Source organism: Scomber scombrus, chromosome 6, assembly GCF_963691925.1.
Source record: "Scomber scombrus chromosome 6, fScoSco1.1, whole genome shotgun sequence".
Classification (NCBI taxonomy): domain Eukaryota; kingdom Metazoa; phylum Chordata; class Actinopteri; order Scombriformes; family Scombridae; genus Scomber; species Scomber scombrus.
Window position 1 is genome coordinate 19,074,110 of NC_084975.1, and position 25,801 is coordinate 19,099,910.

At 41.4% G+C, this 25,801-nt stretch overlaps 1 protein-coding gene across 1 annotated transcript; it reads right to left on the reverse strand.

The window, feature by feature from the left end:
- Positions 1-6,429: 6,429 nt before the first annotated feature.
- Positions 6,430-24,902, reverse strand: klf13 (Kruppel like factor 13). The gene is made up of 2 exons (XM_062420167.1): positions 24,127-24,902; positions 6,430-13,203 (listed from the first exon to the last, which is right to left on the reverse strand). The coding sequence occupies exons 1-2, from the start codon at positions 24,563-24,565 to the stop codon at positions 12,887-12,889; spliced, it is 756 nt and encodes a 251-aa protein (XP_062276151.1). The 5' UTR covers positions 24,566-24,902; the 3' UTR covers positions 6,430-12,886.
- Positions 24,903-25,801: the final 899 nt, after the last annotated feature.

A 25,801-nucleotide genomic window follows, 5' to 3' on the forward strand; every position in this document is an offset into this window, starting at 1 on the left:
ATTTGCACATTAGGTACAGATGTAAATATGAAAAAAAAAATAGTTTATTGTTACAAACATGATGTGTCTGCGTCATTTTTGTTTTTCTTCAAGGTGGTGTAATCTTTCTTTATCCACATTTAGTATGTCTTTGCTGTTCACTTTCAGCCTTCAGGTAAATGATAACTGGCTGAAATGACTCACTACAATTGCTAATGTGGATCAAGCACAAAAAACACTGGAGCCTGCAAATATCGTAATGTAAATGGATTGTGGATCCTTCCTGCTCTTTAAAACTCCATGCTCCAAATTGAATGCTTTCTATAGACAAGGCTGTCTACAGCAACCAGCACTGGGAGGCTGTACTAAGCTAAATGCTAAAAATGAAAACATTAACATATGTTAAGCATGTGTAATGTTTGTCACTCTCACCATCTTAGTTTAGCATATTAGCATGCTAACATCAAATGTACAGCTGAGAATAGGAATTTCATTAGTTTGTTGTTGGTAGGCTATAAACCATTTACCTTACCATACCAAATTTCATGGCATCTGTCAAATTGTTGTTAAAACATTTCACTCTAAATCACAAAAATCAACTGCTAAAGCGAAAGGCAGAGGTTCACAAATGGTGCTAATGTGCCAATAACCCTCATGACATCACTATGGCATCACCAGGGTTCATTTCTTAAGGTACGGTCATGGTACTTTTGTTAGAATGTGTGATCCTTTTACCATTCTTTTCTACTGGAAACATTTTAGCGGGTGTTTCCTGTTTCAGTGGGATATCTAGCCAGTTGTGGTTTCTTGGGCAGATGTGCTCAGTCAGACAATAGAAATAGTGTCTTATCACCATTTTTTCATAAATAAACACACTATCTGACTATAAACTGTAGCATCACTCTTACACCCAGTAAGTTTGTGATCCCTACAATTAATATTTATGAGCCATTACGCATTTTTCTGAGCCAGGGAAGGAAAATGGAATGGAATGGAAACTTATTGACCGCACCTTGAATCTTCAGCACCAGCTGAATAACACACTCAGTAGATCTTAATATGTAAAAATAGTGGCTTTCTCCTTTAAGAGGTTAACACCATTTTTAGAATGCAACAATTTCACTAGTTATTTATAAGACTCAGCATGAATGGAAAGAGGTAATTAATCCTGGGTCGACTATTTGAATGAGTCAAAGAAAATAGAACGAGGGGAAAATTCCCACCAAAATTGGTCTGAGGTTACAGAGTTGAGATTCTTAGGAGTGAACTAAGTAGGGCAGCGTTCCAAAGAGCTGCAACTTATTCCTCCAGAGACTCTCCTACGTTGGCAAGAGGATTGATGCCACGCAGTGAAAATCTGCAAGTGCATTCATGTGAAGTATCTCCTCCATCCCTACAATGGTTATATCTAGTGAGGACTTGCTGTATATGAGTCATATCAAACACCACACAGAAATGACTCACCACATCCAAAGAAAAGGTTTAATTATTTGTTTGTTATCGTAGTTATGACTGTAATTATAACTTAATTACATTTTCAGATAGGAAAGGCAACTTTGCATGAGAATTTCTCTGAAAGGAGGGTTTCACCCAAGTGCATCAAACACTGTCACCTAATTGGCTTTCAGTCAAATTGTCTTCATTGATTTCACACTCATCCATCATTATGAAATGACAGAATATCTGTAGATGTTCAGGGTTGGGATTTTTTACATTTTAAGCCTCACTGGCAGCGTGGCTCCAGGGATGGCAATGTCACTCCGTCAATCACCACATCCAGGCTGAAATATCTCAAAAACACCTGGATGGATTTCGCTGAAGTTTTTTCTTTTGCCAGAGGATGAATCGTGATGACTTTGGTGATCCCTGACTTTTCTTTCAGTACCACCAGCAAGTTCAAGTATTTTAGTTTTTTAGCTTAACTATTGGATGAATTACATGAAAATGTACACACACATTGATGTCCCCTTTGTGGTCAGCTGCAATCACTTTGGTGATCCCCTAACGTCTTATTTAACGCCATTATTTGGTGTACATTAAAATACCAGCAAAACTATAGACAATGTAATAAATTGTAATAACTTTATAAAATAAGTTAATTACAAATTCTGACTCTAGTCACTCTCATCTCTAGTGCCAGGTCTAAATAATAATGTCTTCCAGATTTGGTTTAAGGCCGAATACCTTCAAAGTATGCCTCAGTAATCTTGTGTTTCTGCTAACTAGCAAATGTTAGCATGCTAAACTAAGATGGCCAACATTGCAACCATTATACCTGCTACATCAACATAGAATTTTCACCAGTGTGGCTTTATAAAGCTTTATAAAGCACCCACATATATATATATATGGGTCAATGACGTATAAGGAACTCAATTTTAGAATAAAAAAACAAGCATATCTAATGCAGTAGTTCAAACATTCAGAATGTTGTGTACCTGAAAATTCATATTACAATTTGAAAGTGATTTTAGTGGGGGTTTTTCAAGATTAATTGGCACTGGCCTGAAAAAAAAGTCATTTGGTGCGACCATGATTCATCTTGAAATATCTTATCTAAATAAAAGATCATCATTTACAAACATTTAAAAAAAAAAATCAAATACTTTGTTTCCAAACACTTTATATTACTGAAAACTTGTAAAAAAAGATGTGAAGCATGTTAAGTAAATTGATTTATTTCAAGATGAATCATGGTCGCACCACATGACTCTTTTTAAGGCCAGTGCCAATTAATCTTGAAAAACCCACTAAAATCACTTAATTTCAAATGTATAATATGGATCTTCAGTTACACAACATTCTGAATGTTTGAACTATATGGGTTGTAACAGTAGGCAGAAGTGTTAACAAACCAACAAATCGACCCCTGCATTGTCTTTCAAAGTACTGATAAACTATAAAAACGTTGAGGAGTTTATTCTTTGTTAATGAGTAATCTCTGAATATGAGTAGGAGGTAAGATTAGACTTTGCTTTTAAGTGTCCGCAGTGCATACAAGAGCAGCAGGCTGAGTTGGAGGAGTGAGAGTGAGGAGAAGGTTGCTCTGTGGGCCGCAGCCTGTTATGTGTGGGATGAATTGCATACCTCTGACTGAGTGTATAGTCCCATGACCGGGATGCCGGAGACTTCTCCAACTGTTGCCCCATGCTTTCAGGTCACAGTTGCGGATGGCGGCTGCTAATAATATGGAATGACTTGTGAAGTTTGGAGGATGAATTATCTCCACGTGATGTATAATATTACTCACAAAATGGCACATGAGGGTCTCTCTCTACACAGCAATGTATCCCGAGTTCTTGTGTCCTGCTTCTTCCATAACAAGTAGCCAACTGAATGAGACAGAGTGCATTGTCTTCTTTCTTGGATTCCCTTTTCTCGGAATTTCCTTTGAATTTGCATAAGGGACCTCCCTTTGCTTCTCATAGCAACAAAGAGCTCTATCAGGCTTACAGCAGTAGTTTGGCAGGCCCCTCATCCTCTCAGACAGCACAGCACAGCCTCCATGTTGTCAAATTCACTGAACTAATTTCTAAGCAAGACTCATACTAAAAACACCCGGATACAGTATTTCTGAACAGCCTTTTATTTCCCCTTTCAGATGCATCTGTTCCTTCCTCACACAATTATAACTCATTAGAGGCCTTAACGCAACACAATAGTTCATAAATATTGATTTTTATGGTAAGTAGTTGTCTAATTAAGATGGCGAAATCAAAACGAGGAACAATTACGCATGTTCATAGGTGTAAAAATGGAATATTTAGATCCTCTTTGCTCTATTCTCATCAACTATTCTCCATACCTAAATTGTAAGCCACTCTACCTGACAGTATTCACAGTGCTGTTGTGTTTTAAGCAGGGTTGCTGTCTTTGATGCATCTGCTGTAGTGAGTGGTAATGCCAAACTCGCCCCCACCTCACATAGCTAAGCCTATTTCTCAGCCAGTGCCAGCCTCCAATATCTGAGCTCATCCCACCCGCTCCGCAGGATCTAGAGCCAGCCCTGCCATGCACTGCACTCGAGAGTGGGTGGCATCACATGGCCCTTCAGCCTGCCTTCTGGGGTTTGGCATGGACGAAGAGGGACGTACAAACGCACACATAGGCCTCTGTGTGATTAGGACCACTGCTGCTGCTGCTGCTGCTGACCACATCTCTCTTTTTCCTTAGATTAATTCTACTGACTCTCAAAGTCAGTGATGCCAACTCACCTCAGCATACACCCTTTCCAGCCCACAGAGCCTCCCACGCAGACTTTGAGTGTTTCTAGGTGGGTTGCACCAATCAGCACTGGGAAACGCCACCCATCCACCCCCTCATCTTCCATCTCTCTCACACACTGTACTTTTCCCTTAGACAATGCATTTAAAATAACTAATGGCTGAGGTTTTATTCTGCTTGCAGAATTTCACCTGGAGACTGGGTGCTCAGGAGCTGAAAATCCAAAGAAAAGGTGTGACTGAAAAGATAAATCAGTCAAAGTGAAACCACCTCCCCCGCCCCCACATCCTGTCTGCAGGGTGATACCAGCAGAGATGTGCTCTCACTGCTCATATAACTGCCTGTACTTTGCCCTGCATCTGCAGCAATATAACTCACTACAGAGGGGGAAATGCGTCAACTTCAGAATAAACACGTGATTGAAAGGAATACAACCCTGAGAGAATACATGCCTCACCCACACAACCAGCACAACTTGAGATCTTTATTGTAATACAGTGTGATCTGTGTGAATTAGCTTAGTGAGTCTGCTGAGGGACTCTATAAGTAGAAACTCTACTTTCGCAGGACTAGGCTCCGTATTCAAGCCAAGGAAAGATGCAGCATATGTATATTTAGGAACTCAAGGTTTCCTTGACAACAGCTCCCTGCCAATATTCAAGGCTTAAGACAAAATAATGAGATAAATATAACAATATAAAAAAGAACTATGCAGAAGTCCCTCATGTTGCCACAAAAATATGAAAAACAAGCTCTGGGAACATGCCGGCTGTGATGGCACACCAAATTGTGTGGTGGTGCCAGGGGTGGCAGCTTGTTGGTTTGTGTAGCGTGGTGTGCTGGTAGCTCCAACCTGCCTGGAGACAGGAGGTGTACAGATTGAGCAGGGAGAACACCAGGCTCTTCATCAAGAATTTTAATGTATTTGTTCGCTCTCTTCCTTCCTGTATCCCTCCACATCGTATGATTAATTGTGAACAGGAAAGGCCAAGCCTGTGTGATCTCTGTTGGAGTTGGTGGGCACACTTGGCTTAGAAAATTATAAAGGCAAATTGGCAGATATTTTGCAGTGCAGTAAATGCAGCCTGAGTTAAAAGTACACTTTATTCAGGAGGAGAGAGGGTGCAGGTTGTAGAGAACATTATTCTTCTGAAGTTACATTTGCAATGGGATTATAAAGGAAACTTCACACAATCTATCAGTCTATTCGGCCTGAAATACAATAAGGAAGGAAGGAGTCCCCAGCATTTGGTGCCCCTCCCATTGTTGATACCCCTCCAGTTACCGTAAATATTTGCATGAGTGCAATGAGGGGACAAGGTGTACTTCCTGTTGCAAGAATAATACAAAATCACATGGCACGCATATGAGAAAAGGTTCTCTAAGTGAGAAATATAACTCCACCTACTTACATTTAGCCTCTTTCTATAGATCTAATAAAAGCCTGCTTTAATGTTTGAAAATAGTTATAATTACAAATGAAGAAGTTCTTAAACAGGATCTAACACAATTCTGACATTAAAGAGGGACTATGTAACCTTTTAAAAAACAAAAACACATAATTTATCTTATAATTAAAGATCTAATTTCAAAAGCAATAAAACACACCCATGCTCAATTCAAAAGACTCAGGGGTTTGCCTCTATATCCTCATTTGATCTGGTATGACCAGTAGTTTATGGTGACTAAGAAAACTTATGGTAGATATTGTTGTTGAGCTGGTATTACTAAGTCAGATCCCTAATGCTAAATGTAAGGCCAGTAGCCAGTTAGCTTAGCTTAAAGGTTGGAAACAGGTGGAAACAGTTAGCCTGGCTCTGAAGGTCTGAAGGTAAAAAAATCTGCCCATGAGCACATAGAAAGCTTGCTAATTGTAACTATGGTAATGTGCTAGTGGAGACTTGAGGAATTCATTGCTTCTGGCAATGAAATAGTCCTGCAGACCCTTAAATTTCAGTTTAAACCCTGCTAAAGCTGGAACTTGTTTTTGCACTTACGTTTTTATATGGATATAACAAATATGCAAATATGCAAAGATATAACATGTTTATTAGTGAACCAAAATGTCTGTTCCCTTATTGACTCCTCTCTACTTGTGCTACTGTTATACTAACCTATGTTCAGCATTTTTCATCCCAAAATGTTTGAATTCCTTTTAATTGCAGCCGCAGTGGCATGTTTACACTGTCACTTGAAAAGAACACACAGCACAGAACAAGTTGTAGCTGCTTATTTTATGAATTTATTTCCAAATGTAAACTTCACTATGTCATGCATACAAGTTATGACAACATACATTATTCAACAATCTGTTATTTTTCATATTTGCATAGGACATGGTCACAATATATTGTCTAACATGTAAAAAATAATGCCATAAAAAGGTACAGCAGAGCAGCTAAGACCAGCACATTAGATGTGTGTAGAATCCAAGGAACTGTACAACTGTAATACTTGAATGTAGTGATTTTGGTTTGCTGAGAGAAAAAAGATAAAACAAAAAAAAACACCTGAAGGTTAGAGTGAGGTCATTGGAGAATGTACTGGCCATAGCTGAGTCGAGAGTTATTTACAGATTGGATTATAATGGCGCTGAGAGGGGAAGCAGCACCATGGAGTCACTACAACAGGCAACTGATGGTGATGGGCAGAGGAGAAACACACAGAGGTATCAAGAGAGCAACATTACACTGAGGACGTACATTGAGGACAAACAGGGACAGAACCAAAACGCTGGTGAGAGGCTCTCTCTTGTAATCAATGGGAGGTAATTGACAGCACTGTTTGCTGAATAACCTGGAACAGACAAATCCTTCAAGGGGAACAATATCCAACGCTCAAGACTTTTGTTTGCATGCATTTCTACAGTAAAATCAAACGCCACACAGTCATTTCAAGCAGCTGACCAAGACCACATGGTCAGCGAAGGGTACTAACAGATATGGTCTGCCACCCTGCAATGCTGCATTTTCCTACTCACTCAGTCTCTTTTGTTTCTTATCTTGTACTCATTCAGAATTTGTTTGTTCATGATTAAATGAGTTTTGTTCATTCAAGTGTTATAAAAAAAAGAAAAAACAAAGTTGCTTATTGGAGATGTAGAAAAAGGTCCATATCAAGCACAACATCCATTGAACAACACTCACAGCATGTAAAATTGAACCCAGCAGTAACTGGGTTGGGTTCAAAATTACTGCAACATTCATCTTTCCCTTCAAAGCCTTTGGTAACAACTTGAAATTGGAGCCTATGATAAGCTGCGAGAACTCAAAGCTCCTTCTCACTGCTCAACCACCACTCTATCCTATCATGGCTGCCTCTCAAACATTTAACTTTCCCACCTTAAAAAGGCCAATGCCAGAGAGAAGAAATGCTCTGTATGTCCTTAATTTTTTTTTTATATTGCATGTACGTTGTTGATTTGAATTGGCTTAGCCTATCTACGCAAAGAGCCAGCAGAGAAGAAAGGAGAGATTAAACCTGGGAAATGTTGACAATGAGAAACGTACCTTGTGCACTACTCACAACGTGTAAAACCTCACAGTCAAGACAGACTTCTATTCATAACCTACAAAAATGCATTGGGTCCATGTAAGCAGCACATTTATAGCAAAATGCAATTTTCAATCCTTTGGAATGGTTGGGCGTTCGTTGTCATTAAGATTGTTTATGTCAAAAGAAATACCTGTAATAAGCCATTATACATTGCATGTGTAATGTACAGCAAAAAAAGGAAAAAAAATTAAATAATAACAACAAAATGAAAACAAAGCTACACAATCAAAATGTTTACATAAAGCAGAAAAGAAATATTTAACTTAGAACCCTTGCATATTAAATATGCAGAGTTGCTTCATTAAATCCTGTACACAACATAAAAACATGTCACACTTTATAAAAACTGTACAAGTTTAGTAAATGTCTGATAGAAGCTAGGTTCATTTACCCTCAACATCTGTATCATCTTCATGAAGTTACCATTATAGTTTTGGCACACTATTGCATCAATCATGCTTGTACGTGAGATAAGTCATTATGGATATTTCAGTTGAAACGTCTGATCAGTGATAGTTCATATGTAATTCATATGGACTTTTTTTTATTTTATTTTTTTAAAATATGATTAATGTTAGTTCTTTTACATACTAGGCAAAAATCAATTTAATATATTTTTACAATTAGCAGAAAAAAATATTTACTGGTACAATGTAAAACCTTGTATTTCCGTTTTGAACATTTTTTCATCTATCTTGCTTTGACAGATGTTATGTGTAATCTCACTGGGATTACAATGGTAAAGTTGGATTTAAAAATGCTGAAATGGAGTTTCATAGTAATTTACAGCTGACATCATCACACGCTTGGAAAACGTTTCAACCAAGACAAATACGTGGAGCTCAGTAAGGAAGAGATGCTTGTACGATTTTTGTACATACATAAAATAATTTAAAAATCTGTTGTTATTGTTTCCTGGAGATTACTTTTTGAATCTACAAGGATGTGCAGGACCCTGACAATATGTGATGATTTTTATAAAATGTAGCCCAGTGTTTTCTTTACAGAAAAAGTCTTTCTTTCTTTTTTCTTTCTTTACTTTCCTCCATCTTTCCTTCTTCATTCAATCATTCATTCAAGTAGGGACAAATAAACCACCAATTATTTGTGCTACTCATCAAGCAAACAGAAGCTACATGATGGATGTTTTGAAAAAGATATTAAGGTACAACAAAAGTTAAATATTTTAAGAGGTATGATTTTTGAAAAATATACAAGTTTAAACATTTCATATGAGTCAAAAAATAATAAAAAGTATCACTACATTGCTAACTCACAATGCTGTGGTCTCTATTCTTATGGAAAACTTTCAAAAGAATCTAAATTACAAAGAAAATTAGTCACTCCATCTGAAACTGACGTACATAGAGGTCAGGATGTTTCTTTTTCTCATCGTCGCTGCAAACACTCATCAAGCTATCCTTTCATTTTCTAACTTGGAGGAGTTTTGGATAACAGGCTTACTGGAATAACCTGCATCCTGACATCAACAGAGTATTAAGTGTTTCTGATTAAAGGGGTAAACCCCAAATGGGGCAAAATTATGATACTTAAAATAAAACAACATGGTGCCTATAAACAGCCAGACAGACAGACAAAAATAATGCTGCGATAAATTCAAAAGAATTGCTTAAATGACCTGAAGACAATGGAAAATCTAGAATAAAAAACAAAACAAAACAAAACAATAAAATAAACCAAACAAAAGACTATATACCTTTCTCCAGAGACGTTCATAATTATTTGACAACAAAAGCAAGTACAGTAAAAATGGACATGTACAACTGTGTTCAATGGCCTTTTGTGTTGAATTATTCAAGTAGATTTGGTACAGTGAGAGTAAAAGTTATGAGACACCTGTGGAGGCCTATATGTCACCGGTGCAGTGCTGGATGGATGGATAGACTGGGATGTTTACACTGTCACAGTTATTTCATTATTAGATGGTATGAGCGTTGTGTTGCCTACTGTAAGTCCACTGACACTAAAAGCTTTTTAAAGGGGCATTTCACTGAAAATAGCGCCAGAGTGTCCAGTGCTTACTAAGGCGTATAGTGGGACCGTAGGATGCAATGAAGACATAATAGGCAGGAGCCAGGCCCACATGGAGGCATTCCTGTGTTTCCAGTGTGGTTAGACACTGACCAGCAGTGAGCACTAAGCACCCAGGAACACCGTGGTGAGGCTGGCAGAAATCTCTGTGTAGCAACTGATGTTACTACAAAATCCACAAACTGTCCCATATCTGCTGCTTTGCGGATGTTGACCCTGAGGTAAATGTGCAGAATATGGAGAAGTGATTCATGAAACCTGCTTGAGGGTGAGTTACTCTGAATTCTCTTTTTCTTTTCTTTTTTGCAAGAGAAAGTTACACTACATGTCAACAAATTGACAATAAAAAAATCCTTGACAGATCCCACAAAAAGCTGCTCAACAGCAATTTGAAGAATTGGTTTATGAAATGGTGAATGTATCTCAGTGCTTCTCTCACTGAGAGCTGCTGATCAGTGGCATTCAAAGTGTCATCTTGCAGCCTGGAAACTATTTTAACAGAGTTCATCATAAAGGGGGTTGCGGGTGGTGTTTTGGGGTAGATTACTGCATTTGGATCTAAATAAGGGATGTTTTCTTTCTGGAGGATTTGACAGAGCTGATTCTTCACAACTTTAAAGAGAGATGGCTGCTGTGGAGAACTGGGGACAAGGCCTGCCATTCATGAACTTACACCTGCCAGACCGCCTCAAAAACCCTCTACGCTTTTCCGGGCGAAGTTGTTAACATGCATATAGTGTGGAGCACAGGACTGCAGGGTGAGAACGGGCCAGGTTGAAGCGCTAGCACATGCAACTGATGATGACAACAGTCTGGATGGGTCTGACAGGACCAAACTACATGGATGAAACGATTTCCGACCACAGTGCTGAAGCATTAAAAGAAAATGTAGGCATAACACAGACTGGCGGAGCTGCAGCAGTTTTGATAGTGGTGCCTGTTTCCATGGAAGGTTTACTGTGCCTTTTGCCTGACTTATTGAGGCATGTCTGTCTAGAAACACAAGTCAGCTTTCTCACGGGACATCTGAGCTTCACAGGCAGGACGACGTGAGGCTGGTGAGCACTGCACTTTGCTGATATGTTCATTTTGGTTCAAATGTTTTTACAACAGTTTAAAAAGCCCCTTTTGTTTTGTGAGAGAGAAGTTTGAAAGCAGCTGTTTGAGAGCTTGGGTTTATCGGTGTGAATTTGGAGCAATGTTTTCCTTGGCTTTGTGAAATTTGACTCTCCAGCAGTAGTAGAGGATTTCTCCCTGTGCTTAGGATGGAGTTAGGTACATCCCACCCACACTGCTAGCGTTGTCTAGGTAGTACTGTTGTTCATACAATTCTCTTTCTACTATTACCCAACAGGTTGGATCAACCCGCTAATTACAGCTCACAGTTTCAACAGTTGGAGGGAGGAAGGGAGTGAGGAAACAAGGAGGAGATGGGGGTGTCTGCAACTGGGTGTCTCCTCCTCTGTGCTGCTCAGCTCATGATAAACCTCTCCTCTTTTATCAGGCCCTAACCTCTCTTGCCTGTCTATTGCAGATAGCTGCTTTGTTCGCCCTGTGTGCCACCATGTTGCAGCACAGCCCTGCTTTGCTCTGCTTTGGCCTACATTTGACCCCTTAAGTTAGGCAACATTCTGCTATTTTGGCAGGCTCTGAGCTTCACCACAGGACTCACTCTCTCTGACAGCACAGGTAGAACCAGATGGGTAAGGGAGGACTCCCCGGGAATGGCATGTTACCACTCCTCCTGCGGGCTGTGAATAGCTTCTTGTGGGATGCAGCTGTTTCCTCCAGGGAGGCCACAAAAGGCAGAGCCAGGAGGAGGGAAACGTGCAGGCTGTCTGGCTCTACCTGCTATACTGCCAACCACCAGCCTCAGGCCTCAATGAAGGGCAGCTTACAAGACTGAATAGAAAGCTTTCATTCACTCTTGTCTTTGGTACTTTTTCCTATGTGCTTGAGAGAGGGATAAACATTGTTTCAACTAAAGTCCCTTTGTGTCCATTTTGTGTGAAATACTGGCTGATGATGGAGAGCTTTTTTTTAAAGCATGAACAGCTGCTTTGAAACTTAACTGTCTCTTTTTATGTTTCTTCAACTGAGTTTATTTATAAAAACTATTAACCCAATATAATCCCAATCCTCAAGCAGTGCAGATTTACACAGTATATACTGCACACTACTGTTTAATGAAATACATATTTAACCCAGTGTAACTGCAACTAAGTATTACTGTTGCAATGGAGGAACACATGTATTTTGTTTACTGAGGTGGGGGTTTGGGGATCGTTTTCTTAACACACAGCAATTACATTACATATGAACCCCGAGTACACACAGGAGAACAGAACATGAGTTTTTGAGTACGATTGACCGTATAACCGTCGGGCTAGTTTCCTCGAAAAACGTGAAAACCAACAAAAACAAAGAGTGCAAATTGTGTTGAGTGTAAGGCTGATATATATGTACTGTATGTTTCTCTTGTTCACTTCTCGTGTTCATTCTTTCAAGCTAACAAGGCCATCCCTGAGCAGGGCGTAAAATTCAACCCTTGTTGAATTTCAGAGTAAAGTGATGAGTATATTGTGCAGTCAATGTAAGTACTGTTAAGTACTGTGGTATTACAGAAATAGCAACTGTCTTCAATCCTGAGGTGTGTGTGTGTGTGTGTGTACCCCTTCTCCTCGCCCGTTAAAAAAAACAAAGAAAAAAAAACAGGAAAAAAAAAACTTTGAAAGAAAATTTTGATAAGACTTGTCAGGGTGTCTGTTTTTTTCTTCTTCTTAACCTTGTTTAGCTGACTGTGAACATACATTGGACAACTAGCAATGATCAGAAGCTAAAAAAATACAGACATATGGTACAGAATGTCAATATTGCCATCTGGGAAAGGCATTACCTTCTTTTAGGATCACACAAGTAATTGCACTACAATAAGCAGTTATGTACAGTATGGTACACCACAGCAAGCGCAGGAATAGCAAGGGGGGGGGTTGCTGACAACTGTGCAACACAAGGGGTGTTATGACAAAAAACAGGCCTCGCAGGTTGGAGGCGGAAAGTGCGACTGGGTTTCAGTTTAAGGCGAGTTGGCAGGGCTGAGGGCGGGGCTGAGGGTGGGGCTGGAGGCATCCGAGCGACTGTAGTCGCTGAGGGAGCTGGGACGTGTGGTGCTACCGCTGCTGCCACCGTGGGGCCTCTTCAGCATGCCGGGCTGGAAATCTGAGTGGCGACGAGCGTGCTTCATCAGGTGGTCGCTGCGCATGAAGCGCTTGTCGCAAAGCGGGCAGCCGAACTTCTTTTCCCCTGTGTGAGTGCGGTAGTGGCGGGCCAGCTCATCAGAGCGCGCAAACTTCTTACTGCAGTCAGGCCAGGTGCATGGGAAAGGCCTTTCTCCTGTAGCACACAGAGGAAAACAAAGACATGTCAGTGTATAATCACACAAGAACATGGCAGCATGACCCTCAGGACCATACCAGTGTTTTTGGTAAACGGGCAATGTTTTAGCTCCTTAAGAATTTACCATTTTCTTTATATTACTGCCAACCAATTTCATAAGTTTTTGCACAATTTCCCCATATGCATTATCATCAGTATATTTTTACATGTTTTATCCCATTTACTGGTGTACTTTACATGTCTGCCGACAATTTGAAAGCACATCACAGTTTTATGTTGTTGTTTTCCATTGATTTTAGTCAGATATGAAAATCAACCTTTCACAAAGCTGTGAAACCTTAAAGGAAGTTTCTACTGTGAGGATTCAAATAACTTAGTGAATATCATTTTCTACTTTATTTCTTGGTAAAATGATGTGATTGTCGTGTGTTAATACATTGCATGGCTTTCCAACCTGTCTGAACTTTTTAATTTCATTACCAGTAACAGTGACGTAACCACATAAACTACTGATTCTTGATGAAACTCATTGTGTTCATATTTCTGCACTCTGATTACAAAACTGGTGCTCTCCATGGCTCACCACAGTGAGACCAGTGACTCATTATGAGGTGTTTACAGGCTAACAAGTCATGAACACAGCAATACACAACTAACAGACATTTTTCAGAGAAGACTAGGCCTGTTGAACAAGACTGTGTAGTCTCTGAGTCATCAAGGAATAATAAACACAAGAGTAATAGGAGGCCTGATAAGTTAGTAAGGGGAATATCAAGAACCACTGAAGAAATATTTGAAATATTAGGAAAAGTAAGACAAAAAATGCCGTAGAGAGCCAAGGGACTTGGGGTAAATCTCCTAAAAATTGGCGCTGTGCTGGAGGAGTTTAATTATCTAAGCTCCAGATGCTAATCACACTCACAATGGTTACCCAGCCCATTTTCCAACAGGCAACTATCTGTGACTCGGCACATGGGAAATTACACCCTTCCCCCCTCCTTCGGGCAATAAAAGTGGGCTTTGACACAAATCTACTCATATCCAGATGGTACTATACATCTTGTGGTTTCCCTTCCTTTCTGATGTAGAAACAGTGCGTACAGAGCCTAAATGTATCCACTGGCTGATACGTCTAATACCGTACTCCTTTTAGTTCCATTTCAGTGAGTTTCTGCCTGACAATAGCTACATCCAGCATTCTAATTTTACCAGCGTGATGACCTTGCAGCACTACAGCGAAGGGCAGGGCATATTCTCTTTAATGTTATGGTTCTTCCCCGAGAATATGAATAATCAATCATCATGTGAAAATCTGCGCTGCGATTTGAGGTATGAAAAGGAAGAGATGTTGAGATGCGTGAATGTTTATGGGTGGGCATGACAAATGAGCACATAATAACAGGCCTGCCAAATGCTTTCTTAGTTTTGCGGTTTCCCCCAGGGCCACAATGGAAACAGTGCTGTTCAGCATCAAACACTCATATGCTACCTGATGCCAGTGAGTCTCAAAAACAAGAACTCAGTGCACTACAAGTCTCGGTCCCTCCCCCCTATACTGCATGGTTACAAAACATGCAGACAGACAGAGCAAGTCTAGACAGCCCAGTCTGTGTTCTTGTTTCTGACGCCTCACCTCAACTCCAGACAAACTCAGTCAGCCCTGCCCACTACAGTTCCTGCGGGCACATACACGACTTAGTGTATTTAAACTCTAACTGACATATGTACATTTGCATATACACATCTCACACAGCCTTGTCTCCTTTTTTCCCTACCAAAGTATCTGTTCCCACTCTCTTGCTAGAGTTAACACACACCCATCTCCCCTGCATAATGTTAAGGTGTAAAGGTACAATTTATAAAGATGAGGAGGCTGTGGTTGTTTGAGCCGGTTTACAATGCTGAATTACACCCTCCTTAGAGCAGAGCTCCTGGAGGAAAGGAGGCAGTGTAACTTTTAAGGCACTGATCTCATTGAAGAGACTCATGATAGTCTGATTTCATAGCTTATTACAAAGAGAAACAGCCTGTGCTGCCACTGCAAAACGAGTTATTGGCTAAAAAGTAGAGCTAAGCTCTGCAGGCTGCTTAAGGCTCAATAACCAGTGTAACGGATCCAACAACATTAATATTTAACCAGACACCAGAGAGCTAAGCTGAGATATCCAGTCTGACTGGCCTGATACAGTAATGCAGTCATAGTGGAAGCATCAGGTATCCTACAGCAACTCACCAAGACTAATTATTTAGTGCTCCATGAGTTCTAAAAAAAAAAAAAGCTGAATTAACAGATATGCTGCCCATTTTCACCTAAGAATAAATTGTTTCTGGCATTTAGGTCACAATATGAATATGTATTTTAAAAATCCTGCAGCTTTAATGTCAGCCTTGATACACTTGCATGAAGAAAGAACATGCCCTAATTAATTGTTGTGCTTGTTTCATAACACAAGGATTAAGATTTCCATAAGGGTGGTAAAAAAAACATTTTTGCTAACAATGGAGAGCTTTAGGGAACAAACACTTTGATCCCGAGCAGAACTGATCATAAGGGCTTTTACCCTCAGTGGCGGGAGGATGTCACTCTCCAAGATATTTCAATAGACAGCTATTACTCAGCATTTCTCATAGAAAAATGCAGCAAGCTACTCCCCTAACCCTGCTGCTGCTCTTCCCATCTAGTTCAAGTGTTGTCACAGCAGGGTACCGTGGCGACCGTGACGCCAGGCCCCACTGATTGGTTATCCCATCTCTGGCAGCATGCCACATCCAGGGTGTGGTTTGTCTTTCTCAGAATGTGTCAGTTGCAGAAGGGGGGGGGGGGGGCTGTAATGAGTGAAGCTTTTCCCTAACGAACACAATGACCCAGTTACCCTTAAAGTGAGTTACATCGTACACGCAAACTCTACCTCTGCTAAGCACTACTGTCCCCCCTCCAAGGCGATGCAATTATGTCACAGGTACTCTTGTTATATAACTGTTCTCTCTGAGGCCACTGGGTCAGTAAATAAACAGCTCATCTCTGCTCCTCTCCCTCCATCCTCATCTCATTCATATCTACAGTAAGATGTTTGGCTCCTCAGTTTCTGCAGAAACGGTTAAGAGTAATGGAATCTGAGTTTGTTTCCCTGGTTTAAGGGATGCTGTCTGCAAAGGCGAGATCAAATCGCTTTTTGACGTGAGCAGCAGCGCAAGCCCTCAACTCGGTCACCTGCTCCAACAACGGCTACCAGCATTTCAAACAACAGTAGATAACATTCCTGGTGTGTCTTCAGGCATGGGCCAAACTCACACAGTGTGCAGCTGAAACCTTCGTGCAAGCTTGTCATAAGAGAGCTATAGCAAATAGCTCTGCAGGGTGAGAATGAAAAAAAAAAAAAAAAGATATGGATACATCAGAGATCACCTTGAAGTTAACTTTGCCCTGTCTGTGAGAACCAGAACAGGAAATATCTTTTACAGAGCTCAGAACAAAAACAAGGTGCACACTAAACCTGTGGGGACTTTTACAAGCAAACAGCTAAAGAAGGGAACTAGAGTTGGTGCTACCTCACTTCAGTGCTGCCTTAGTGGCACAGCAAGCTTGGCAGCAAGAAATGTGAGGGACACCACTAACTGCAGTGGCAGGGCTCAGTGCAATCCTGTAATTTGGTTGCATGTTTACAACAGACTATGACCTGTAACCGACCGGGAGCTACTCTGCCAGCAGACAACCATGTATGGGATTCTGATAATACTAAAATGACTGTTGAGCCCCTCATCAGCATAACCAGTGGAGCAGACAGGGTTAACCCAACCGTACCCGGCCTCTCCCTTTACACGCACCATCACATGCTAAAATGATATAAACACAAACATATGTGCGCAGAACAATAAATATACATTAAGGCTTTTGCAGCTTCTCTTTTCATTGTTAACACAGCAGTATACGCAGGCTTTGCTTGTGCAAAAAATAACAACAAAGGCTGACAGAAGTTCTGCGGTCGGTAGAAAGGAAAAAAAGTATGCATGCTTGATTTAAAACACATCAGAGATCAAAACAACTGTTTACGTGGCTGTTTGTCTATGAAAATTTGCTCAGTGGGAGAGGAGTCAAATTACCAAGAAAATCTCTCAGTCAAAACATGTTTTCTTAGACACTCCATTCAGACTTTGTTTCAAACAAGAATCGTGCCTGCAGCAGCAACAAAAGGACCCTTCGGTGGGTCAGGTGCTCGTGATGACGACTGGCTCAAGCTTGTCATGAGAAAGCTCAGAAAAACAGGGAGCATTTGATCTATTATCATCTTTTGTCTTTATTGAGAGGGACCTTGTTTGCCATTGAATAGTATGCCTCCCCTCGTGGGCCTATGGCTGTCAGATTGTGAACAATAGCAGCAGCTTCGCTCCCAGCAGGAGAGGCACTCCTGTAATGCATTTCAATCAGAAAGGCTGTGCGTACTAACCGTAACTCACTCCCCTTGGTCTGGCTATTGACATTCACCCAGAGACATGCAGCAGGGTCGAGTGTGACTGTCTGATTCCTGCACACTTACATACATTACCTCATCCCCTTAACTCTTTAAGGGAAAGGCAGGGATAGCTCACCGGCATTGACCAGCTCATCACATTTGCCTCAATTAGTTAGAGTGGGCACTCTCTTTCAGCCTTGAGTGCATGCTAAAACAACTTGCAGTCTTGATGTGTTGCAGAGAGTCTCCATATCTTTTAAATCCTGGTTAAGTAAGGACATGCAAACGGCATCCATAGGTGTTTACAGTTTGTCCACGGAGGCAGGCGGGAGCAGGGATGCCCTATCAACCTTGACTCTCACTCATGCAGTACAATGCCAGCTCCTTCCACTGATGGAGTCTGACACTATAGCTCATATGAGACAGACAGCCTTACTACCCAGTGCCAAAAAAAGAGCCATAGCCCTGCTAGATCCTGAGAGGTCTCAGCACACAGCGATAAGAGGAGATACAGACTGGAGATAGTGCCAGCTGTCCAATGTTATACCTGATACTCAGGGGGTGAGTGGGAGAGAAATATTTCCATGTCTCAGAGGGAAATGATTATGCCCTCCTTCCCCTACACAAAATACTCCTCCTCTTGAGCCGAGGGCCACACCCCAGTGTGTCGTGGTCTGCCACAGTCTGATTTATCACACAGAGAAAGGGGACACACCTTACACACCGTAGGGAACATAAACACCTCAGCTAGAGACAAAACACTCCCTCTGACATTAGCTCCACAGCAGTTTCAGCCATTCCTTTCTTCTTCAAGCTGTGCTGAACACAACAAAGTGGATATAGAGCCGAACTCTCAGATGGGACCCTGTAAGTGCAAGGCTGCCAGGGGTGCTCTCTGCTGCAGAGTCACAGCCCTTCAAACGTTAATCAGATTAGCTGCAGATGCAGCTGAATAAATGACCTACATCAATGGAGGGCATTGACAGTGAATATCCTGGTATCTAACCCCACCCCCACCCTGCCGCACTGTATATACTCTGTTTATGTACTGCAGATCCTTCCATCGCATGCAAGATGTAGTTGAACATTGTAGATGAAAAAGTGCAGTGTTCTACAGGTCTGTATCCCTCTCTTCCTGCTGCTGGTAATCAACACCACACTGCAAGCCGTGGCCTGGGCTCGGCCTCGCAACACAACACGCTTCAGCACCTATTTTGCTTTGCAGGCGGGAGAAAGATGGGAGGTGCTGGTGAGGGGATAGACAGAGCAGCTTTTATAGAAGTACTCCGGAGCTAACTAAAGAATACATGAGCCCTGTGGGCCATTGAAAGCAGCACAGCCAGGGAACTGCCTGACAGGGGCCTTTCAGCATTATGAGCGTCCACCATGCACGGTTGGCTGCTTAATCACAGCTAAATCAGGTTTATATTCCAGCATTAGTCAGGAACTATCTTACTGTCAGCTTTACATGTACACTTATAGGACAGCATATGGACACCATGTGCACTAACAGGCATCTTGGAGATGTCTTTCATGGAGCAGCAACACTGCACCAGAGGATTAGAACAGGCAAGATGGTGGCTCCACTTTGGTTTTATTTACATCCTGGGGATAAAGTAGATTTAACTAATACCTTGTTTCCATTGGACACATACTGTACAGCTAAACATGGCCTTTACAGGCCAACCAGATATCATTCAAGAAGGTATTATGAAAACCTTTTATTTTATAGCAAGAGATAACACTAGATTGTAGGTATCAGTAAATGTATAACAAGACTAAGAGTCAATGGCCATGCTAGCAGCTCTATGTGGGTGTTTTTTAGACTCTGTGGTGCTTTGAGCTAAAATGATAGCCAAGATTCAGGTGATGTTAACCATCTTAGTGTTTGCATTTGCTAAAACCACAATGGCACTAAAGGTCAGGTGATCTAGTCAGTAGGATTTGTCCTCTGAGGACCATGAATGGCTGTACAAAATTCCATTGGAATCCATCCACAATTTGTTGAGATATTTAAGTGGTGGAGAGAATGACACTGCCACACCTTGAGCCACGTCGCTGGCATGGCTAAAAAAAAAAAGCAAATTGTAAAGTCACCAGAATGCAGACAAATGGAAAATGTTGAGAATCTCCTGACTGAAGAGTCATTGGTTTATTACATGTCAGGGGAAATATTGCTCGACTGGGAGGGATGGTGGAAATCCTGCTGTGTGGCAGGTAGACAGACTGACCTCTTGTGCCCCAGTAGAGTTTTTACCCATTGCTGTTCCAAGGTCAGGCTCAAGCAAGAACAGGAAAACCCCATCTCCACCCTGCTACCTCATCACTGCCATCAGCCACACAGGAACACTATGCACTCTGTTTAGTAGCGCAGGCCAAATATAAAACCACTGGCAGAGATGTAGTATATATAATCAGAGAGTCCTGCTTCTTTTTTTTCGAGTGGAATTTGGGATAATTTCACACTAAAAACAGTGTCATTAACCAAAGTTATTTGACCAAAAATAGAAAGCATGCATGAATAACTGGGTCTAAATGGCAGTGGAACTGTGCTGCCAGGTGGTGCCACTTAATTTTTAGGACAGGCAGTAAAGGGCTTTACAGCCATCTCACAGCATTAGAGGTACCCCCAGCAGAACACAAAAGAGATCCAGACAAAACGTCAAACCAACTGTAAAATATGCTTTTAGGCTCTTTGTCTTTTGGAAATATTGACCCTGTTACTCCTGGTGATTCAAATAGTTTTCGAATAGGTCTTGTATACTGGCAAGATGGCCTTTTGTGAGGCCCAGCTGTGGGGGGCACAGAAGGCCCGGGCTGTTCTCTCTGAAGAAGACATGACTTGTAATGAGCTTGTCAGGGGCCATCTCTCCTTTGGAAATGGCAGTCTGCATGACATGACCGGAGCACCGTAATGAGGCCTCACAGAGAACACCATGTACTCTATGACCACGAAACACCTCATGGGAAAATGGGTCTTCGTCATTAGAATTGGTTATGCTTCATTAGACAAAGAGTTAAAAAAAGAGTGACTGAAAAGAAACCAACTGGTGTTAAGAGAAGTCTATTCAGAGGCAGTTTAACCCTTGTGGCCTTCATTTGTTCCATCTAACCATAAACCTGAGTTTATCTGTGTATCAGCGTTACATTTTCCATACTGCGAGATAAGTGTACGTGTTAGAGAGAAGCCCCACCTCCTGCACCAGGATATCAGACAAAAGCCGTCTGGTAACCTTAGACCCCTAAACTGCTGTGGATTCCTCAGTATCAAACTGAATGCAGTATAATGAGTGATTTAAATTCACTGTGTACTCCCATGTCTGCTACATCCCAATGTCCCTCTTACACAGTGCTGCAGGAGACAAACTGGTTGAGAAAAAAATCACAAATAAAATGATTTTGTGTTAACTGAGGGGTAATTTAACCAGGGACGTTTTAATACCTTAAAAGAGATAAAGCTCCCAGTTACTTGGGCTACTCCACAGACCTTGCTCTGCAAAGTTTTTCAGCTATTGTTAATGAAAACCACAGTGAGGTTTGTACCTTATCCCGAGTACACTGTTAGCCTCAAACACACTGCTGATTAACTCTTCAAATGAAAGTTTTCAATGCTTAGAGCGGTGTAAATGAACTTTTATTCAACTCCTTTGTACTGGAGTGGCAACTAAAGTCTCATCAAAAGAGTTCTCATAACCTAAGAAAATAAAACTGAAACCAAGTTCATAGATTAGGCAATTAGTCATTTAGGGGAACTGAACCTACACCGTGTTTCAGTGGTTAGCAACACACAATAAAATACATTGCAAGACACAATATACTTACATTGTTTCTGAAAACATCTTCCTTTTTGAAAAACATCTATATAGCTAGTAAGTCTTACACTTCAAAGTTTCTTAATGGTAGCTAATGTGTAATAGCTGATGTCAACAAACATCATTTAATAAACTAAAAACTCATTCTTGCATGACCTAAAACAATTCCCTCCCAAGACATTCCTATTAGGTAAAGTTTGAACTAGTAGTGGGATTGATTTCTTTAAGTACTGAGCAGACATTGCATAAAGAAATACAGTGTAGCTCAGGTTCCAGCTCCTCTTACACTCCTACAAATCACATACACCAGGATTGCAAAAGCTGGGATGATGAGGCTTTGGGCGTTACAGAAGTCAAGTAAGGACGCCTGTTCCCTGGCTCTTTGTTCAGTGTCTATAACAGTGTTTCCCCCCTCAATTAGATAGCAGTGTTTGGCTGGGACTGACTGGGCTGGAATCCATTCTCTCTTGACTCTGCTAGTAGGGGCTGCAGGGAAGCACACTGCTGGAGTTTGGCTCTGTGAAAGCACTGCAAGGTTGACTGAGGCAGCCCAGCTGAACTCAGATGACCCATATTCTGGGGCTATCCAATCAAATAAGAGGAAACAAGTCATTATTATCCGAATTTATGGGACACAAACCAATCGTGAAGCAAGGCGTGGGAGTGTATCCAAACAGAAAGGCAGGCTAAAGGACGTTTAATAGGCACAGAGACAAGGGCAGGGCTAATATGGAGCAATAAAACTGCACTAAAAACACATGGTCAGGGCTGAAGGGAAGCACACTGGCTGCAGGAGGCTGGCTGCTGCAAGTTTGACTGAGACAAGGCAGCTGAAATGCGATGACCCACGTTCTGTGACTAGCCAATCAAATAAGCACAAATCGTCCTCATTATCAGAAATTACAGGACACAAACCAATCATGAAGCCAGGCACAAGAGTGTGTCCGAAAAGAAAGGAAGGAGAAGGGATAAGCTTAGTAAGCAAAGGCAGGTCCGATATACAATAATAAAACTGCACCAAAAACGCAAAGTGCACAGGATACAGGCATTTTATTCTTTTAGGAAGTCATACTTGTCTATTTGTTTTTGAATACACATAAATCACATAATGTTTCAGTGTCTCAACATGATTTTTCTTGACAAATACTGATTACATGTCACTGCAGTCAGCCCCAAGCGGCAGATAATGAGTAAAAACAAGAAATTGTGACTAAAATACAGGATCATCTACAAAGAAAAACACCATATAAAAAGCATATAGTGTACATTTATAGTCTTCCAAATATATTTAAAGGTCATATGGCATCAATATGCTATTCTTCTGAACAATAATACATCTAATGATAAAATAATACAAGCCAATGACAAAGCTGAACACAGCAGTGTAGCCCAGATGAAGCTTAACAGACAACAGGACAGGAATGCATCCTTGCAGATCTTCAACTGATGGTTGAATTGTGCAAAAAAACAACAACAACAAAAAAAACAACACAAAAACAAAATGGGCTTAATGTAGAGAAGATGTACCTGATATTCCAAATTTTGTGTTGAGTCAGGTGCTTTTCTTGCACACACATTTCTGCAGAATGAAATTTCTATGAGTCAAATATGGGTCAAGTTAAAACAAAGTGTTAGTAATGTGATGCATAGAGGGCTGTTTGCGGTCTGTCATGCTGCTATATGTATGAGAGGGGTTGGAGGGGGGTGTGAGCTGCAGTCTACAGAGCAGAGGGAAGGAAAAAGCTCCTCAGTCTAGGCTCAGCTAGCTGAGTCTGTTGCTGGCCAGATCAGCTGGCAGTCTGTCTAGCGGGGGTGTGGCACATCACAACAAAGGGCTTTGGGCAGACTGCACAGCTCTTATCAACCCCCCAATTTGAGTCGATCTGCATCTTCCCCCCCCCCCCTCTCAGTAGCTTATCCTGTGGAATTCAAAGCGCAAATATGGAGGTATGGTCCTTCAGGAAGGTCATATGTAACATACTGCCGAACGCATTTCCCTGCATTGTGTCGTTTTACTTAACTGGATTGATCCAGAAAACTTTTTGCATGCCCGTGTTAGCGCACACTTGGCTTATTCTGTGATGTGCACATTACAGGTTGTTGGAAGATTCTTTTTTTAGTTTTACTTTTTTTTTCTTGTGTTGCCATGAAACAGACCCAAAGTTTGCTTTAATTAATGCGCGCAGAAGAACGCTGGAAATCTGATCTGTGTAATTTTGTTCTGCATTTGCACTGCAGTTTACAGTCCAATGCAGGGGAGGGTTGCATTGAGAAAAGCCGTGACAAAGCTCAGAGACTTGAGTGGGAGTGGCACTGTTTTCGACTCCCTCCCTCCCCCGGTGAAATTAAAAGGACATTTCGCAAAGTTCATACAACTTAAAGGAACAATGCAATTAAATCATGCACCAATTCTATGTGTTGATCATTTCATTGCAGGGCAGTGGACCCGTTTATACACACTGATTATTTATAGGCTTCATATGACTCAATCCAATACATCAATCACCCTCCTCTGCACAAATATCGCCTCACGAGAAAGAAACCACACTTCTTATCAGTATTTTCGGTTTTTATCATCCCATCCACTCCCATATAGGCAAGGGAACCATCATAAATCATGTTCACAGCCACAAACAATTGCACCCGGTGAAACTGACCTGTGTGTGTCCTTAGATGGGCTTTGAGGTGGGATGATTTGCCATAAACTTTTTCACAACCTGAATAGTGGCATTTGTGCTTTTTCTGAGGTGATTCTTGCTCAGTCCGACCTCTCGATCTTTTGCCTCTTTGTCTGAGAGAAGGATCGGAGATGGTGGTAGGTGTGGCAGAGTTTCCATCATCTATGAGGTTCGGCATGCTCTCATCCTTTATTTTTGCCTGCTCGGCAACATTGTTGGGAGTCTGCTGGTTAAAATCCGCCAGGATCCGTGCCACCACATAAAGAGAAGAGTTATCTTTAACCAAAGGCTCTTTCATTTCCTCTCCGTTCTTGGAGGAAGATGGGATTTCTGGTTTTATCTCCTTATTCCCTTTAGGTGCGTGAACAATTGCACGGCTGGACATTGAAACAAGGCACTCTGCTGCAAAGTGATCCATTTTGTCTTTCAAAGAGCCCCCTCTGTTTCTCTATGACATTCAAAAAATAAAAAATTATGGCGTGTGAAAAAACAAAGTACTTGTTCCGTGGTTCCCTTTGTGTGGTGGTGGTGGTGGTGGTGAGGAGGAGGCAGTCGTTCTCATCAGAGAACTGACTTTATGATCTTACCCGGCTTTCCAGTATCATCAACATCCTGTGAGAGAAACGCCTCGGACAAAAATGCAGACAAGCCCCCTCAGAGGGAAAAAAAACACCCAAAACAAGGTCTTTGTTTAGTGCAACGTCGCTGTTAACAGGAACTCTAGAAACTCGGATGTGTTAACTCCCATCGCGGCTTCAAACACTCTCCAGCATAGTGAGTGTGTCTCCTGAGCGCCTGTTCCTGCTGGCTGTTGTATCCATGCTGGGGGCGTGTCGACCGGCAGCGCTCGGCAGCATCGTCAGAGTAGCCGCTCATTCATTGGGTACTGAGTGTCCCCGAATGCACTGCACAACAGGAGTTACTTGAAAGTTTCACCACAGGTTGCCTCTATGCATTCAGATGATGTTTCTCACGGGCGACACGGTTATGCATTGCTCAGACCTTCAGGAAGATCACATGCAGTAGAGTAAAACATATTTTTAGGCTGAGGGGGATGGATGATTCTGCGCTTGTGTTTTTTGTGCTGCAGCATCCCGTCCAAGCCTGCGTGTGTGTGCACTGAGCTGTCACGCAATAGACCACAGACCCCCATTGCGTAAGATTTTGTCCCAGTGCCTCCCATCTGACGAGATTTGTGCTTTTAGATGTTTTATTACAGAAGGTGTATGAGTCCCATGACCAAAACAGTCATGCATTTCGTCATTGTGTTACTTATGGATGGAATTCTATTAAAAATGTTGTATTTTCCTTGTTGCTGGGGACCCCTTCTAACCTCTTCAAGGACCCCTGTGGGCCCGACTTTGAGAACCACTGGCTAACATAATGTTAAAAATGTATTTGATAGTGTTGACAAGGGCTGTGACTAACAGTTATTTCCATATTTTCATCATTTATTCAGAAAAATGCTCATTATAGTTGGTCAGAGGCAGAGCTCACACTGATGTCTTCACTCAGCTTTTGTTTTATCTGACCAACAGCCCAAAATCCAAATATATCCAGTTTAAAATCATATAAAACAAAGAAAAGCTGCAAACCCTTACATTAAGCAGAAACGCAAAACATATGGCATTCTTTGCCTGATAAATGACTAAAA

Bases quoted from the DNA above. Each gene is read 5' to 3' on its own strand.
- klf13 (XM_062420167.1), bottom strand. From the start codon at position 24,565: ATGGATCACTTTGCAGCAGAGTGCCTTGTTTCAATGTCCAGCCGTGCA. The intron at 13,204-24,126 runs GTCAGTTTCACC...TGTGTGCTACAG, and splicing joins CCATCTAAGGACACACACAG to GAGAAAGGCCTTTCCCATGC.